Genomic DNA, 19,363 nt, shown 5'->3' with positions numbered 1-19,363 from the left:
ATCTACTGGGTACTGAATGAATGAGGATGGGCTAGCAATTTGGGACTTAGCCGATGTTGCATGGTTAAACAAGGTCCCTGCTGTTTTTTGCCAGGGAACCAGCGCAAACATTGAAAAGTCGGCTACTAGAATAAACTCCAATACCTAGAAGAATAAAACCTAACAACAGAAGAACTGAAATAGGAACCATCAATATAAGGAGTATTAATGGAAAGGAAATCAATTTTGTATTAGAATTAGAAAATTAACACATTGACATAATCAGCATTACTGAGATAAATAAGACAAAAACAGGTGAGATCTTACTAAGTATAGGATGTTATTTTCAGGCAATAATAATCAAGGAAAGGGAGTAGCAATAGCATTCAACACCAAACATGAAGATAAATATCTTGATTGGAAGGTGGTTTCAAATAAGATTATGTGGACAAACTTTCTCATTCAAAATGGGGAAATGATTAATGAAACTTATTTGTGCCTATGTTCCACAGAAGGATCTTCTCAGGAAGAAGTGGAGGAATTTTTTGAGTTGTTATAACAGGCAGCTGATTTATGTCAGAAAATGGAAAAAGTGGTCCTTATTGGAGATCTCAATATCAGAGTGAGAAACAAATCTCACCAGGAATATAAGAACATTTTGGGAAAAACTGGAGAAAAGAGCAAAGCTAATAATAATAGTAAGCATTTACTGGACGTTCTGCTCAGGACACAGACAAGTCATTATTAACACTATGTTTCCACATAAAGATGTTCACATGAAGAGAAGAGAAGACACGAGAAATAAGAAAAGCCTCATTGACAACATCAATGTTGATAGTGATATTATCGCACTGGTTCAGGATACAAGCGTGTACAGAGGATTTGAAATTGGAGGCAACCACTACTTTGTACTAAGCAAGATAAAAATGGATATTACATTGAAAAGAATAGTATGTAAGAAAGTTATAAAGATGAGCAGCAGCTTTTACAGGTAAATTGTAGACTCAATTATACAAACATTACCGAAGAAAAAAATGAAACTGAAAACAAGAACCAAACCTTGGAGTCGAAGTGACAAACTCTAAAGAAAACATTAATTGATTCAGCTAGGGAAGTATGTGGTGAAATTGTCTGCAAGGATAGAAAAATATAAGAACACCACCATAGTGGACACAAGGAGTTCAAGAAGCAGTACTGAAAAAGAAGAAAGCATACTGAAAGTTGCTAGCAAATAAATTGGCATATGCCCTAAAAGAATAGTAAAACATGTAAGAGAGCTAAGATATGTGTGAAATGAAGCAAAAGTCATGGGAAGACTTCAGTAAGAATATAGAAAGTAAATATCAGGAAGGTGGCAAAATGTTCTTGAGGCTATTGAAAAAGTTTAGAAATGGAGGGAGAAAAAATATACTATAAAAGGAATCAAAAGATGATAAAGGTGACATGAATTGAAGATAAGGATATCCTAGATGTCTGGAGTAATTACTTTGAAAGACTGTTAAATGAACCAAGCAGTGAGAGAACTGTACTGGAAAATTTTCAAGAGAAATACATGTCAATACTTGAGATAGAAAAAAAGCTGTAAAAAACTTGAAATGTGGAAAGGCAGCTGGAGTAGATGATATTCCGCCAGAAATGCTTAAGTAAGTTTTGCAGTGGCCACACTGCAAAATTCAGAGGGCCTTGTCAAAAGGTTGAATTCCCGATGATTGGAGTAGCACTCATAGTACCCATCTATATTAAAAAAAAAAAAAAAAAAAAGAAAGAAAAGGAATAAAGCTGAATAATTGAGAAACTGTGGGAATATGACAAGAATCTGTACTTAAGTTTTGTACACTTGGAAAAGGCATACAAGATACACAGAGAAAAGCTTTTCAAAACACTTCAATTGTATGGAGTGAGTGGATTATACAGAGCAATGCATTGTCTATATTTAAGTTGTAAGTGAATGAAATACAGGAAGATGATTTGATGAAAACCAGGGGTAAGACGAGGATGCATATTATCTCCACTCCTATTTATCAATTATATGGATCACATTATAAAGGAAAGTGGTATTCAACCTGATATCAAAATTGGAGATGTCAAACTTAGCTCTTTGCTTTATGCAGATGATGATAATGTACCTAGACACATGTAGTGCAAGTCTCCAGGATTCTCTAACTAAATTGAATAACAGCTGCAACAAATATAGCATGAAAATCAGCAATAAAAAAGACCACTACAGCCATAAGAAGGAGCATAGAAATCTTTAGCTGCATTCTGAATGGAGATCCTATAGAACAAGTAAAATATTTCAGCTATTTAGGCATAGATTTCAGTGAAGATGGCAGGTTAAATCTGTAAACAGAATAAGCAAAGCTAGCCAGCTGAATTTCTCTCTTATATGGAATAAGAGAGAACTTAGCCAAAACATTAAAACTGCAGCATACAAGACAGTGTTGAAACCAGTTGTGTTAAAAACAAAGCACTTGATCAAAGACTAGAGACCACAGATATGAAGGCGCTGAAAAAAATTATAGGAGTGAACTGATGGCATCAATGGCAGAATCATATTAAAAATGAAAATTTTAGATTAGAAAGGAACTTGACATTATTAGTATTCCAGAATGTGTCAGCAAAGGTAATCTAAGGTGGTATGGCCAATTAAATAGAATGGTGAGAAAAGGTTAACAAAACAGATGCTTGATGCCATGATGGCAGGAAAGAGACCCAGAGGAAAACCAAAATCGATGCAGAAAGTAGTGCCTTACATGCTTGAAATGTTAGATATAAGTCAGATATGAAATGTCAGATATAGCACTGGAGTGCTAACAAATAATACCGTTTTGAAGGAAAATTGTTGACAGGAGATTAATAATATAATGCATATTTAATCATGTAGAGTTGTCATAGTAACCTTAGAGGTACATATCAGGAAATTGATGATGATAAAAATTATGGACAAATAACCTGTTTAATACATGCAAATTCACACAAATAATATCTAGGTGTATGTAATTATATGATTTTTTCTCTCTAATACTTTGTTTTCTTGAATCTATTTTTATAGAGTTATTGAGAATTAAAAAAATAATACGAGATAGTCTTATCACCGATAGTGAGTAATGGTTATAATGGGGAAATTTTTTTGGTCCTATGGTGTACGTTATAAACAAGTTCGACTGTACCTAAAACTACTGCTTAATTTAAATTACATAGGAAAATTTAAATCAGGCTCATAGCAGTGTCAACTTGATACAGAATATAATACACCTCTATATATTAGGTAACAGGATGTGCGGAATATGGTTATTTATTTTGGATAAAATACGAGGTAGGTTCCAAAAGTTTCTGGCCTGACATACAAAAGTAATGTTAAAAATTGAGTATTGCACTGTGATAAAGTTTTTACCATAGGGCTTTCTCCATGTGCTATCAAACAGTGATTGTATGGTGTTTATGGGGAAGCTTCTCCTTCATATTCCACTGTGAAGGAATGGGCTAAACAGTTTTGTCTGGGAAGAGAGCATTGAAGATGATTCTCGTGATGATCAGCATGTGGAAGAGATGACTGAGGAGGAACTGCTCAATGACAGAAGGTTCAAGCTCAAAGAAATCTCAGCAAGGTTGGGACTTCCTATAACAATTATCTTTCGCATGCCTGCAAGGTGGGTGCCCTGACTTCTCTCTTTAATTCAGAAGAAGCATCGTGTGACCTGTTCCCGCAAGTTTTTAGAGCTTTAAGCAATCAGAGAGAAGTGCTGGACTCCATTGTCACTGGGGATGAAACCATGGTCCTTTATCATGATCTTCTTTCCAAAAGGCAATCCATTAGCAAATCCATGGAGTGGCGCAAACCAGACGAAGCAATGCCTAGAAAAGCCAATGGCATTCAGTCCACCAAGAAGATCATGGCAACCATCTTTTGGGATTGCTGAGGAATTCTCTTGATTGACTTCAAAGAAAGGAATACCACTGTGAATGCAGAATATTATGCTTCACTCCTGCACAAACTGCACGATGCCATAAAAGAGAAGAAACGAGGAATGGTGAGTAATGGTGTTCGCCTGCTTCATGACAATGCTCCCATCCATATGGCTATTGTTGCAAAGGCTGCAACAAAGGACTGTGGCTTCCAAGAGATTGAACATCATCCTACAGCCCAGATTTAGCACCCAGTGACTACTACCTCCTCTCGAAACTGAAGAAAGATCTTTGAGAAAGAAAATTTGCAAATGACAATGAGGTGAAAGATGCAGTTTTAGGCTTGCAGATAAAAGTGCACACCATTTTTTCAAGGCCATAGAAATGCTAATTCAAAGATGTGAAAAGCGTGTTGAAGTAAAGGGAGATTATGCACTTATTAGTATGTCATTGGAATAAAGCATGCATTTGACATGGATTAATTTTTCCATAGTATGATTAGTGTTTCTGCTTTCCAGATCCATCTGCTCTGATCAAATAAATGAAATAATCCTTGATGGAATGAAGGCCTTCATCCTCAACTCCACACAATCCCCCTACCTCTAACTATTATCCATGCCTCAGCTAAGAAGTGTACTGCCAGTAGTACAAACCCAACATCCTCAAGTTGAAAATCCCAGTTTAACAATCAGCCTGTATTATATATCTAATATTTTTTTAAGTAAAAAATAATAAAATAAAATAAACCCACATCAGACTTCGGAAGGACCAAATGAAGAAAAACTTTCCTCCTGTTTAAACAGCAGTCATGCCTGTGGTCTCCTTGAAAAGGCTATTGGATACTACTTCTCTGATTCTATGTTTCTTACTTTCGCATCCTGGATAGCACCATGGTAACATTACTGAAGGATTAGGCCAACTTGGACCTGGTCTCTTTTTCCAACTCCGTGATATAAATGATCCTCTTTCAAATAGTTTCACAGTCTGGATGACATCCCCACCCATCACCAAAATGGACTCTACCATTCTCATTCCACAGCAGATTTCCTAGCATATCCACCTTCGGACCTGTGGAAACATTTACAGAAACTCATGTGGTCATCACTCTGGACATTTCAAAAGCTCAATTTCAGCTTTAATGGAATGAAAACAGCACAATGAAATAACCAAATACAGATTTAATAGTTTCGATATTTGTTTCTGCCACAGGAACATCTAAGGTACAATATAAAAATTGTAATAATTATTCACAAGAATAAAGAATAATAATTTTATTACTGCAAAATATTTCAGCCAAAAATTAACAGACCATCATTAACGTATCAGCGTAATTACAAGATAAAATGAAACAAAGAACATTCGACATTCTTTGATCTAGCTTCACTTTATGCTAATGCACTGATGATGGCCCATAAAATTTTGCAATAAAAAAAAAGTGTTATTCTTTATTCTGGTGAATGTGTGTCAAATAATCATTACTATGCCATTAAAAATTAAAAAAAAAACCCTGAAACAAAATAAAACCAAAAAAGGGTTAAGGATGTGTCCTCTATGGCTGTTGGGTGGGAAGTCTATTCCAAATCTCTGGAAGTTTCACACAGGCATGTTATGAAGAAACACTATATGCAAATATAGCAATGAAATTTCTGTCAAAGCTACAAATACAATATTAAGACAGCCTTCAAACCTCCTACACAATTAAAAAGTTTACTTATTTCATCGAAGGATCCCCTTCCCTGCAACTTACCCTACATAAGAGAAACAATGAGCACAATTGCAATTAGAAAAGATGAACACAAACAGCACATTAAATTCCTTCACTATGGTAAAACAAGCCTGTGAGACCATGCACTCCAAACCTGTCACTGAATTAACTGGAAAGGCACCAAGTCCTTACACCACACCAAAACCTGGTTTGAAAAAAATTTAAGGAAACTTGTGAGATGCTGATTCATCATCCAAATCACAACAAGAATGACGAATTAGTGATTCCAACAATCTGCAAGATCCATCTTTAACCTATATAGCATCCAGAACGTGGTGGCAGAATGCTAACATGAAACTCCTAAGATAACCAGACTGTAGAAATGCATTTGATATAGCTGACTGTAATTTTTTTTCTCATCCTCTGTATATTATTATACTTTTTATATAGTAAGTATACTGGTGGAGTATACTTGCGTTTATTTTTTCTTATCAGGGCTCAGACTAGTGTTAACGGTCAACAAAGTAGATTTAGCATACTTACGTGCAGTGTCATGTAGATTGTGTCTTTTTCATATGTATGTTTTCTTGACGACCTTAATATAGAGGTTGAAACATTGAGTGCTATTTTCTTAATTATAAATAAAATAATTGCTCCGTGTTTTTGTCTCCATAAATTGTACACAGTGAATGTTGACCACCATGCAACTGTAAAAGAAAGAAATGGCGTACATTAACTACTGGTGGATATCAAGTGTTCTCTACCCTGAAACTGTACGTTTTGTTTGTTTGCTATTCCATCTAAATAAAAATATGCTTTGCCTGAAAACCATGCAGTGATAGATGACACTAGATTTTTCTGCCAGTTCACTGAATGTTAAAATATTAAAAATTCATAAACATTCACTCAAAACATTTTCTGCATAATGAACATAAGTCATACCATTAAATTATCTTCCTGTTCACTCTGCACAGATAACCTACAATAATGTTTCTTGCAGGTGTCCTAATAAAGCCTGAAATATTCTCATGTGTGTTATATACTTAATTTCAGCAAACTTTGGACCTCTGGTCAAATGCATACTGTCAGCTATTACTAAGAGAAACATACACATGTAATACTACTTTGTTTTTAATATGGTAAAGTTTTGGTTTGAAAATAAAATTTGCTGTTGTTCATTTTTCAAAGCCACAACATTGTGTATAAATAATATTATCCTAAAAAAAAGTCTTTGAAAAACAACCAGTATAAAGACTTATTTACATTTATTTAGAGTGCTGAAAAATAAAGTTTCAGTCAAGTGTTATAGTTAAGAAGAAAGCATATCAACAGTTCCTGGAAAATAAATCAGCTTGTGCTCTTACAGAATACAGAGACAAATGTAAGAAAGCTAAACACTGTGTAAAACTAGCTAAACAAAAGCCATGGGAAGACTTTGGCAAGAATATATAAAATAAATATCAAGAAGTGGCAAGATATTCTGAAGGTTGTTGAAGAATCTCAGAAATGAAGGAAATAGAGCTGTAAAATGAATTAGAGATGATAAAAAGTGGAGAAAAAGATATCCTTCAAGTATGGAATAATTACTTCGAAAAATTGCTAAATGAAACTAGCAGTGATGACAGCACAGTGATAAAAAACATTGACCAGGAATACATATCCATACTTGAAGTAGAAAAAGCCAGCAAAAATATAAAGATCTGATAATGTTGGAGTCTTGACAGATAACAGATTAATTTGGAGGAAAATTGTAGATAGGAAGTTAGTAATGATGTAAGTTTTTCATGTAGTACATGTCAGAAATTTGATGATGATGTAAATTTTGTTCTTTTTGACTGTAAAAGTAAAATATTTTGCTATTCTCCTGATACTGTTTAGGAAAATAGTAATAATTGATCGAATCAATATGAAAAGAGACATAAAATTAAAAGCTGCTAAATAGAATAAATACAGGCGGAACAAGCAGATAAATAAAATTTCATCATCATCATCATCACCATCAAATTCCTGCCATGAACCCTCAAGGGGTGTACAGGATATGACAGTACTACATGAAAAAATTACATCATTACTAACTTCCTATCTACAATTTTCCTCCAAATCAGCCTGTTACTTGTCAAGACTCCGACATTATCAGATCTTATATTTCTATCGTCTAAGGCACTTTGTACCATATCAATCCACCTATATCTTGGTCTTCCTCTGGGTCGTTTTCCTACCAACCTGGAAGAGAACACTTGTTTTGCTAATCTTTCCTCTCCCATTCTATTTAAGTGACCATACCATCTGAGATTAGCTCTGCTAACGCATTCCTGGATGCAGACAATGTCAAGTTCTTTCCTAATATCCTCATTTTTAATATGATATTGCCATTGATGCCATCTGTTCACGCCTCTAATCTTTCTCAGGACTCTCATATCTGCGGTCTCCAGTCTTTGGTCAAGTGTTTTACTTCTGACCCAGCTCTCGGATCCATAAGTTAAAATTGGTTTGAACACAGTCTTGTATACAGCTAATTTAGTGTTCCGACTAATTTCTTTCTTATTCCATATGAATTTATTCAATTGACTTCCCACCATACCAGCTTTGCTGATTCTGTTGTCTATTTCTACATTTAGTTTACCATCTTCAGTAAAAATTGTGCCTAAGTAGCTGAAACGTTTTACTTGTTCCACAGGTTCTCCATTCACAACACAGTTGACATTTTCAATGATTCTGCCTATTTTCATTGTCTTTGTCTTTTTATTGCTGACCTTCATACCATATCTATTACAACAGCTATTCAATTTAGTCAGAGAATCTTGCAGACTTGTAGCGGATTTATTTAGAAGTATAACATCATCCGCATAAAGCAAAGAGCTGACATTAACATCTCCAATTTTGATATCAGGTTTAATTCCACATTCCTTCATAATGTGATCCATATAGATAATGAATAACAGAGGGGATAATGTACATCCTTGTCTCACACCAGATTTAACATTAAACCATCTTCCTGTACTTCCTTCAATTCTAACTGCTGACTCACAACTCAAATAAAGACTAAGTATTGCTTGATATAATGCCCCATTGACACCATATAACTGCAACGTATTGAATAGCTTCTCTCTTGGCACCTTGTCATATGCCTTCTCCAAATCGACAAAACTTAAATACAGATCTTTGTTATATTCCCATGCTTTCTCGACTATTTGTCGTAAAGTGAAGATCTGATCCTGACAGCCTCTATTTGGTCTGAATCCAGCTTGTTCTTCACCAAGCTTTTCTTCCACAATTCTTCTCAACCGTTTCTCAAGTATACTTGCATAGATCTTGCCAGGAACACTCAGTAGGGAAATACCTCTGTAATTCTCACATTCAGTTTTATTTCCCTTTTTATATATGGGTACTATGAGAGCTCTACTCCAATCATCGGGAATTCGTCCCTCTGTCCAGGCTTTCTGAACTATGCAGTGCAGCTACTGTAAGACTCTTATACCACCATACTTCAGCATTTCTGGTCGAATATCATCTACTCCTGCTGCCTTTCCACATTTCAAGCCTTTGATGGCTTTTTCTACTTCAAGTATGGATATGTATTCCTGACAGCATGCCTCGTCAGTGTTTTTTATCACTGTGCTGTCATCACTGCTTGTTTCATTTAGCAGTTTTTCAAAGTAATTACTCCATACTTCAAGGATATCTTTTTCTCCTGTTTTCATTTCACCATTATCATCTCTAATTCCTTTTACAGCACTCTTTCCTCCATTCCTAAGCTTCTTCAACAACCTCCAGAATATTTTGCCACCTTCTTGATATTTATTTTCTATATTCTTGCCAAAGTCCTCCCATGACTTTTGTTTAGCTAATTTTACACACTGTTTAGCTTTCTTACATTTGTCTCTGTATTCTGTAAGAGTAAAAGCTGACTTATTTGCCAGGAAATTTTGATATGCTTTCTTCTTTTCCTTCACTGCCTCTTTAACTTCCTGTGTCCACCAGGGAGTTCTGATTTTTTTATCCTTGCACACAACCTCACCACATGCCTCTCTGGCAGAATCAATCAATGTTTCCTTCAGAGTTTGCCACTGAATCTCCAAGGTTTGATTTCTGTTCTCAAACTCTTTCATTTTCTTTTCAATAATATTTCTGTATTTTAGTCTACAGTTCACATCTGAGAGCTGCTCAACTTTTATTCGCTTTAAAACTTTCTTACATGTTACTCTTTTCAATATGAAATTCAATTTTATCCTGCTCAAGACTAAATAGTGATCACTTCCAATTTCAAATCCTCTGTACACTCTGGTGTCCTGCACCAGGGAGAAAACATCACTATCAACAATAACATAGTCAATGAGACTTTTCTTATTCCTAGCCTCTTCTCTCTATGTGAATTTGTGCACATTTTTATGTTGGAACGTGGTGTTAGTAATAACCAGTCCATGTCCTGAGCAGAAATCCAACAGATATTTGCCATTATTATTAGCTTTGCTCTTTTCTCCAAATTTTCCCAAAATATTTTTGTATGTCTCACAATCATTTCCTACTCTACTATTTAGATCCCCAACAAGGACCAACTTTTCCTTTTTCATTGTGTCCGTTGCTTTTTCTAAAGCCTCAAAAAATTCCTCCACTTCTACCTTAGTAGAACCTTCTGTGGGACCATAGGCACAAATAAGTCTCATTGTCCAGTTCCCCATTCTCATATTTGCCCACATTACTCTACTTGAGACTGACTGCCATTCAAGAAGATTAGCCTCGTATTTTGTGTTGAATACTATGGCTACTCCTTCTTTTCCTTGATTGTCATTGCCTGAATATAACATTTTGTATTTATTGCTCAGAAAGATCTCACCAGTTTTGGTCTTTTTTGTTTCAGTCACCCCTATTATGTCGATCTGGTACTTATCTAATTCCTCAGCTAGTTCCATTTCTTTGCCATTCAGGCTTCTTACGTTGATAGTACCGATCTTTAACTCTGGTGATGTTGAGTTGGGGTTTGTTTTCAGATTTGTTCCAGTAGCTGACTTTTCGCTGTTCGCCCTGGTTCCCTGGCGAAAACAACGGGGGCCTTGTTTAACCGGGCGACGCCCCAGCCGGCATGAAATTTTGTCATGTTGTACCATCATTTTTTATTTTGGTTTAACCAATAAGAATACAATTTGGTCGGCTAAATCCCAAATTGCCAGCCCATCCTCGTTCGTTCAGTATCAAAGTAGATACCCAACAGAGTGCACCACGAGAAGGTGAGGATTGGACATTAGGTCAGAAGCCCTGGTCGGTTCTCCGCATTCCTTTAAAGGCTATGTGGAGGTCTCCTCTCAGTTATACAGCTTTGACCCTTAAGCACCCCTAAAATAGAACCTAAATAAGCACCCCTAAATAAAATTTGCCTATAAATAAAAGATAACAAAGATCTATATTTAAGTTTTGTCGATTTGGAAAAGGCATATGACAAGGTGCCAAGAGAGAAGCTATTCAATACGCTACAGGTTATGTGGTGTAAATGGGGCATAACATCAAGAAATACTTAGTCTTTATTTTAGTTGTAAGTCAGCAGTTAGAATTGAAGGAAGTACAGGAAGATGTTTAATGTTAAATCTGGTGTGAGACAAGGATGTACATTATCCCCTCTGTTATTCATTATCTATATGGATCACATTATGAAGGAAGGTGGTATTAAACACGAGATCAAAATTGGAGATGTTAATGTCAGCTCTTTGCTTTATGCAGATGATGTTATACTTACTTCTAAATAAATCCGCTACAAGTCTGCAAGATTCTCTGACTAAATTGAATAGCTGTTGTAATAGATATGGTATGAAGGTCAGCAATAAAAAGACAAAGACAATGAAAATAGGCAGAATCATTGAAAATGTCAACTGTGTTGTGAATGAGAACCTGTGGAACAAGTAAAACATTTCAGTTATTTAGGCACGATTTTTACTGAAGATGGTAAATTAAATATAGAAATAGACAACAGAATCAGCAAAGCTGGTATGGTGGGAAGTCAATTGAATAAATACATATGGAATAAGAGAGAAATTAGTCGGAACACTAAATTAGCTGTATATATACAAGACAGTGTTCAAACCAGTTTTAACTTATGGATCTGAGAGCTGGGTCAGAAGTAAAACACTTGACCAAAGACTAGAGACCACTGAGAAAGATTATAGGCATGAACAGATGGCATCAATGGCAATATCATATTAAAAACGATTATATTAGGAAAGAACTTGACATTGTCAGCATCCAGGAATGCGTTAGCAGAGCTAATCTCAGGTGGTATGGTCACTTAAACAGAATGGGCAAGGAAAGATTAGCAAAACAAGTGTTCTCTGCCAGGTTGGCAGCAAAACGACCCAGAGGAAGACCAAGATATAGGTGGATTGATACGGTATAAAGTACTTTAGACGATAGAAATATAAGATCTGATAACGTTGGAGTCTTAACAAGTAACAGACTGATTTGGAGGAAAATTGTAGATAGGAAATTAATAATGATAAATTTTTCATGTAGTGCTATGATATCCTGTACACCCCTTGAGGGTACATAGCAGGAATTTGATGATGATGATGATGATAATAAAAGATACTTCTGAAATCATCCCAAAGTATTTTTCATATAGTCTACACTGAAATGCTTCATAATTCAGTATGGGGAAAGTTAATAGTTCTATGAAGCAAAGCTAAAATTGTAATTGGTTGCAAAAAAAAAATAAAACTTAAGTTGCACATAATTTTTATTGTTGAAATTTAGCATTATTAAGTATCTTTGTGATAATTATTCTTATAAACAATTTTTTTTTCTGTTAAGCAGATTTTATTTTAAAAAAAGATATTAGTATTTGATAACATATGGGCAAATAATATTGGAAATTATCACTTCTCCTTTCTGCACTTTTAGTAGAAAATTTAATAATATTGCCATCATTTCTGGATAAGCACAAGTTACCATGCATTTTTATGTTTTTAAAATATCTATCTCACATTGGTGATTATGGTTCTATTAATAACAATAGCTCGTGAGAAAAAACAAAACAAACAAAAAACATGGGTTGTACTTTTCTGTGGGATGTGAAATATTAGCATCTATGAAATTAATATAGAATGCTTGCAAATCAAATGAATATGTGCAAAATACAAGCGGCAAAAAACATATAACTTCAATCTTCCTGCTATTTAGAGAAATATCAGCAAATCAAAGTTATTTCTATCAAACTTGCTATATTTATTTAAAAAGAAACATTATGGTATTTTCACCAGCCAGTGTAAAATTGGCAAACAAATGAACCATCACAATGTTATTTATTATTATAATGGCACCGCCATGAAATCCATGGAATCATTGTAGGAGGTTCACTAACATTTCACCAAGCACTAACCATGATTTGCATAATACCTATAAATCAGAGATCTAGAAATACAACTTCACTGCACTAGCTACCCAAATAAATAAATAAATAAATACTCACCTTGGTCTGATTTATATAAATATTTTTGTAGGCAATTTTTTCATAACTGAGATATGATGACAAAACAGAAGTAATACGTTCTTTAACATGCTCGGTTACAAATGCGTGGAAAGGCTTATGTGTTCACAGTACATGTTATTTATTTTCACAGTATCGATAACAACACAGAATGATATTAACTTATTTGCTGATATTTCACTGGTATGTATTATCCAGTATCTTCAGAGCACAAAAACAGTTTGTCACAGTACACAAAACAACAACAATTTGCTATAACAATGGAAGTAGTTAAAAAAAATTATAAACAGACAATACAAGGAATTAAAGTTAATTAGGTGACATCTATGTTGAAAAAAAAGAAAAAACAATATTAATTAGATCTTAAAATGACACTCTCCCAGATTTTTGCTAAATTATACAGCCATACTTGTTGCGGTTTGGAATATGTTTTAAAGCTTCTGATGATTCCAAAAACAATCTAACTCTTTCTCTAACTTAGGACTTCTGTGTAGTCATAAGTCAGATAACTTCCCACAGGATATTTCACATACACTACAAAATTCAAATTCTTCTCAGAGCACTCACTTGTCTTGGAAAGCACATTTTATTCTATTGTTTTTACCTGATAAACAGAACTCTTTTTTTCAACACTTTCTGATTCCTTTCATGTGCCTTCATTTTTTTTTTTTTCTACAAAACTGAAAGAAAAAAAAAAAATCCATTTTACAAAACATGTAGTTTGTGTTACCATTCGCATTTATTCTTCATAATGGGCAAATTCACATAACTTATTCATAAAAAATAAAAACAATAAAATTAAGAAGGCTTTTCATTATGTAAAATGTTCAAGTATACAAGGTGTGGCTATTAAATAACGAGACTGGTTGCCAAAAATGTGGCTTACAGGGTGTTCGGGATAAATTTGACAGTTTCGTAAGGAAAAAGAAAATCTTCTTTGTATCTATTAAATTTAATGAATTGACAAAAAAACATTACAGGCAGAGTTAATTACAATACTATCAAGATTTACTCAAAATAACCACCATTAGCATCGATCACAGCTTCAATTCTGCTTCGGAACCTTGAACAAGCTGATGCTACAGTCTCCCTGGGAAGGGCCGCAAAAACTGTTTTAATTTTATCCATTAACTGGGCTTTTGTATTACTGGAAGTGCGATTGGTGTCTTTTTCAACTGCACCCCATACAAAATAATCCATGGGGTTAAGGTCTGGGGAGTTTGGAGGCCAAACATTTGGACTGGTGAAGTCGTAGAAATTTTCAGACAACCATTTTTGACTTTTCCCAGAGGTGTGGCAAGGGGCCGAATCCTGCTGCCATACATACGGCCTACCATTGGCTACCCTTGTTATCCAGGGCTTGACTACAGTTAGCAACTCCACGAACAAAGCCCGAATTCCAATGCCAGGGTTCTTCAACACCTGTTCCTGCAGATTTGCGAGGAATTCTGCTGTACGAACGCAATCAGATCGTCTGCTAGGGATCTTTCTTCTTGCTACATCCTCGTAGTCACCATTGCAAGTCTCTAGTTCATGCCTGATTGTTTTTACTGTATTCAGGGAGCATTGGGCAGCAGTCGTAATATCCTTATTTTGATGGCGGGCACGAATCATCATGATACAAGTTATTCTCTTCCATGAGGGTTCCAGCTATCCATCCTTTCTGACATCTTGTATGTGAATGAAGAAGGGTCCAAACTTTTAAATGAAGAGAAGTGTGTGTTAATGCATGTAACTTACGGAAAAATATAATTAATTATAAATATGTCAAATTTATCCCGAACACCCTGTATTATTACAATTGTACAACTTAATTGTCATCCCCTTCAACATACTCCCCTTCTCTATCTATACACCATTGCATACGAATTTTTCCATTGTTGGAAGCAGTGCTGCGAGTCATCAGGTGTTAAAGAAGAAAACGCTGCAGTTTTCTCCTTTACCTCATCCACTGACTGAAAATGGGCGCCCTTCAATGTGGATTTCAACTTTGAAAAAAGGTAAAAGTCGCATAAGTCCGGTGAGTAAGGTGGATGGTCCAACATTGGGGATCTTCTTATCAGCCAGATACTGCTTTACAGACAGTGGGCTGGAGCATTGCCCTGATGGAGAATCCAAGCATTGTTCTTCTACAGATCGCATCTCTTCTTCCTCACTTGTTCTCTCAGCTTGGCCAGAACCTCAAGGTAATAATGTTAACTGTTTGACCCTCTGGTACCCATTTAACCATTACCATGCCACTGATTTAAAAAAAAACAAAAAAACAATCAGCATTGTCTTCAGTTTTGACTTGCTCATTCTTGCTTTTTTCATTTTCAGTGACGTGGGAGTTTCCAGTGCAGCGATTATCTCCTTGTTTCTGGATTGTACTGGAAAATCCATGTCTCATCACATGTAATGATCTTCTCCTGCAAGTCATGTTCTATCATATGAAAAAATCTCCTCTTTGTTAATATGATAATTCTTCAACAGGTTAAATGTCTCAATCATATCCCCTCTTTGTTTTCTATTCACCAAAATCTGTAGTCTGCATGCCCTCAAAGGATTTTTCATGCCAGAATGCTATTATATGGCCTATCAAAAATACACAAAATGGGCATTCTTTGAAGCCAGTGATGGACAATATATCAGTTATCCTACATATAAAATGGCAAAAATTTTACCTAACCTGCTCACCCATCTAACCAGAATCTTCCTACATTAAGAATACCACATTAATTCTTAATTCTACATTAAAAATACTAAGAATTCTCTTAAATACAGTGCTGTCCCTATACTCATTTCAATCATATATATGTCTGTGTATGTAGAGAGGGAGAGTGATGGTACCTTATATATTGATTCTCCTCCAATCACAAATACTTCCTCTATTTTTTCTGAAAGTGGTGGTGAATTAACAAGATGAATAGCATCTTCCATACTAGGTAGAAGGTAATGTGCACCTGGAAGTTCTCTATAGATAAAAAGAGGAAACAAAGGAAAAAATTAAATACAATTTACACTAATCATATCTTGCTAAATAAGATTTGTGTGTATGGCTAGATGCGTGATGGAAAGAGAAAAGTTTTCCAATTTTTTTCAAAAAACTGCTAATCTGTGTTAATCTGTATACATTAATATAAGAACATAAATTAATCACTATGAAGTTAGCTAGACATTATAAACAAGGTTATTTACAACTTTAAAAGTAAATATACAAGTAACTTGTAACTGATTTTTTATATTGACAAATTATCCAAAAGTTTATGATTCGGAATGTCTCTTCAATTTCTTGAGACTGAAAAAGGGAAAATGAATTTGCATAATGGTTGTTTGTTTGATATTTATAAAGAAAACATATTAAAGATAAAATTCATTTCAAATGGAAATGTCAATAGAAAGTAAGTGTTAAGCTGCTCATGTGACAATGACAACAGCTGAAGATGACTTCAAGGAGTGGAAAGAGCATATCCATCTTGTTGATGCTGTAAAAATTAACACGTATGCAAAAGTTATAAGATGTATTCAAGATAGCGCCAAAAAAAAAAAAAAAAAAAAAAAAAAAAAAAACACGCTAGCCCAGAAATTCCAGAGCATCACAGAGACATAGTTTTCCTTAAGATTTATACAAAAACAATGATAAACTAATAATAAAATGCTCATTATGTAATTTAATGGAAATGGAACAAATACAAAATGTTGGAGGTTTAATGAAATATTTACAGTACTAGGAAAGGATTAAAAACTAATTTTAATGCTTCCAATATTTTGTCTCAGTTACTGAGGCATCTTCAGGGATTACAAATAACTCTTGTAACACACACACTCAAATACAACACAATACTAAGTAAAATATGTGAGTGACTCTAAAGTCCTACCTAGGTGGTGAGCTTCCTATGGGCATTTGTAGGTAGCCTAGGATGTAAAGTGGAATCTCTGATAATGTTTCCCAAATTTTGGTAAGTTTCATGCAACCGTATTTATTTAAATTCGGTTGATTTCTGAGTGCCACAGCAGATTCTAAAAACAGTAAATTTGTAAATAAATAGTAAATAAACTACGCTCCGCCAGAGTAAATTCTTTTGAATTTACTCTGGAGGAGCATAGTAGCTTTTCTCCAGGAGATCCTGTGGGTTGTATCCAAAACATGGTCTGCAAGGCCATGATTGCAGATGTGTGATTTTGTTCATCAAAACGGATGTTGCTGATTTACCTGTCTCTAAAGTAAGTCAGCTTGCAGGAACAGGGTACTTTATATAATCTAGACACTGAGAGAGGAGGGAGCTGATCTTTGGTAGAATGGATAAGGGTTGCAAGTTTACAGTGGGGCTTAAAAGTTGTGTGAAGGTTGTACTTTTTTTTTTAAGGACCTGGCTATTTTTTCTGATTTGCCACGGATGTATAGAATGGTGATGGCATTTCCGAAATCCTTCAGAAGAGATGGCCAGGGATTGGGGGAGGAACTTATTTTTTTAATTCTATAATTGCTGTAGTCATTGGAAAGGAAGGTGTTGCATATGTGGTTTGAATTTGGTATGAAGAGAGGTTCCACTGGAACAAAGATTGTGGGTTCTATCGGTTCAAGTTTTAATAATGCTGCATTGTTGAGAAGGGTGGTGGTGGAAGAGTTTGTGAACGTATTTGCCTGTGTGAGTAGGTTTTCTATATACAGTGAAGAAAAGGTTACCATTAGGAAGGAGTGTTACTAAGGTGTCTAAGGAAGGGTAAACTATTGTTATTTTCCTTTTCCATCATAAACCGGATTCTTGGATGTAGGCTATTGAGATGGCTGAGGAAGGTGTCTGGGCCATGAGGCCAAATAGAGAACACATCATATACAAATCTTAGCCAGATAGAAGCTTTGAGACAAGCTGAGCCTATGGCTGTTTTTCAAAGTTTCCCCTATAAAAATTGGCAAGAGGGGAACTCATAATGGTTCTCTCTATCTGTTTGTAAATTTTGTTCTTCCAAGAAAAATAACCAGAATTGATGGCAAAAGAAAAGAGATCTAAGATATCAGAAAGAAAAACGTTTTTTAAGAGTGTTATAAGGTGTCATTTAAGGGGATATTGATAAACAATGAGGTGATGTCAAAGCTTACCATATCTGTATTATTTAAATTTAAATAAATACAGTTGCATTAAACTTCCCAAAATTTGGGAAACAGTAATTATCAGAGATCCCACTTTACATCCTAGGCCACCTACAAATGCCCATAGAGGGTGCATAACCTAGATAGGACTTTAAGAGTCACCCATGTGTTTCACTTAGTAGTGTGTTGTATTTGAGTGTGTGTTACAAGAGTTATTTGTAATCCCTGAAGATGTCTCCATTACAGACGAAATATTGATGCATTAAAATTAGTTTATAATCCTTTCCTAGTGCTGTAAATATTCCATTAAACTTTCAACATGATGTCCTCACAGCACTTAAGCCTCAACACATAGAATAAATACAACACATTTAATCGTTCCTATATTTCATCTCAGTCAGTGAGACATTGTCAGGGAAACAATATTAAAATTACAAAAAACACACACCAATTTGTCACAAACATTAAGTGGAAAATATTAGACTGAGAGCATTAAGTCCTATGAGGGGGTGCCTTCCATGGGCACTGGAGCTAGCCTTAGCTGTGTTGAGCAGGAGGCCTAAGAATCAGCATTTCCCAGATCTTGAGATATTCAATACAACCATATTTATTATTAACCATATTTATTTGACATCCCACACACAGTTGCCACCACAATGACCCTATACACAGATAATACTGAAATAATGCTCCATTCTTTGCAACCTACATTAGCAACCGAAAAACTGCAAAATGCAGTCTCAGTACTAAAACAATGGCTTACAAAATGGTAAATTGATGATAATGTAGACAAGAGTACTGCAGTGCTATTTACAAGAAGACAAGTGTCCCTGGAGGTTGAAGTTGTCATGTTTGGCAGCCCTATCTCATGGCAACTGGTAGCCAAATATGTCTGCTCAAAAGCAAATAGGTCAACTATACCAGTTACTGAATCTTTGTAGCTGGTTAAGTACAGAACTTAAACTGCTGCTATACAAGATGCTGATGAGGCCAATCCTTATGTATGGCTCATCCACATGGAGTCATACAGTGGATTCAAACATTAGCAAACTATAGACAATCCTAAACAAATGTTTACAAATAGTGTCTAATACACCATGGTTCGTAAGAATCAAAGCTTCACCGAAAAGCTGATATCCTTAAGATCAAAACTTTCCTATGCAAAAAGGCTGAAAATTCTTGCAAATGCTCATCCACCCTAGCCCATTAATCTGCCAAGAGGTAGACTACA

General features: G+C 35.1%; 1 protein-coding gene across 3 annotated transcripts in view; it reads right to left on the bottom strand.

Moving 5' to 3' along the window:
- Dhfr (dihydrofolate reductase) overlaps positions 1–19,363 on the bottom strand; it is a 132,843-nt gene that overhangs the window by 14,757 nt on the left and 98,723 nt on the right. For all 3 annotated transcript variants that reach the window (XM_090401987.1, XM_090401986.1, XM_090401988.1), the window contains exon 4: positions 15,891–16,014. In XM_090401987.1, the coding sequence (XP_090258113.1) occupies positions 15,891–16,014 (124 nt within the window). The remainder of the gene's footprint in view (positions 1–15,890; positions 16,015–19,363) is intronic.

This window comes from Typopeltis vanoorti, chromosome 12 (assembly GCF_054136105.1).
Source record: "Typopeltis vanoorti isolate ZY-2024b chromosome 12, IOZ_Tvanoo_1.0, whole genome shotgun sequence".
Taxonomy (NCBI): domain Eukaryota; kingdom Metazoa; phylum Arthropoda; class Arachnida; order Uropygi; family Thelyphonidae; genus Typopeltis; species Typopeltis vanoorti.
The sequence above is the reverse complement of the archived record's forward strand: the minus strand, read 5'-3'. Positions and strand labels throughout refer to the sequence as shown.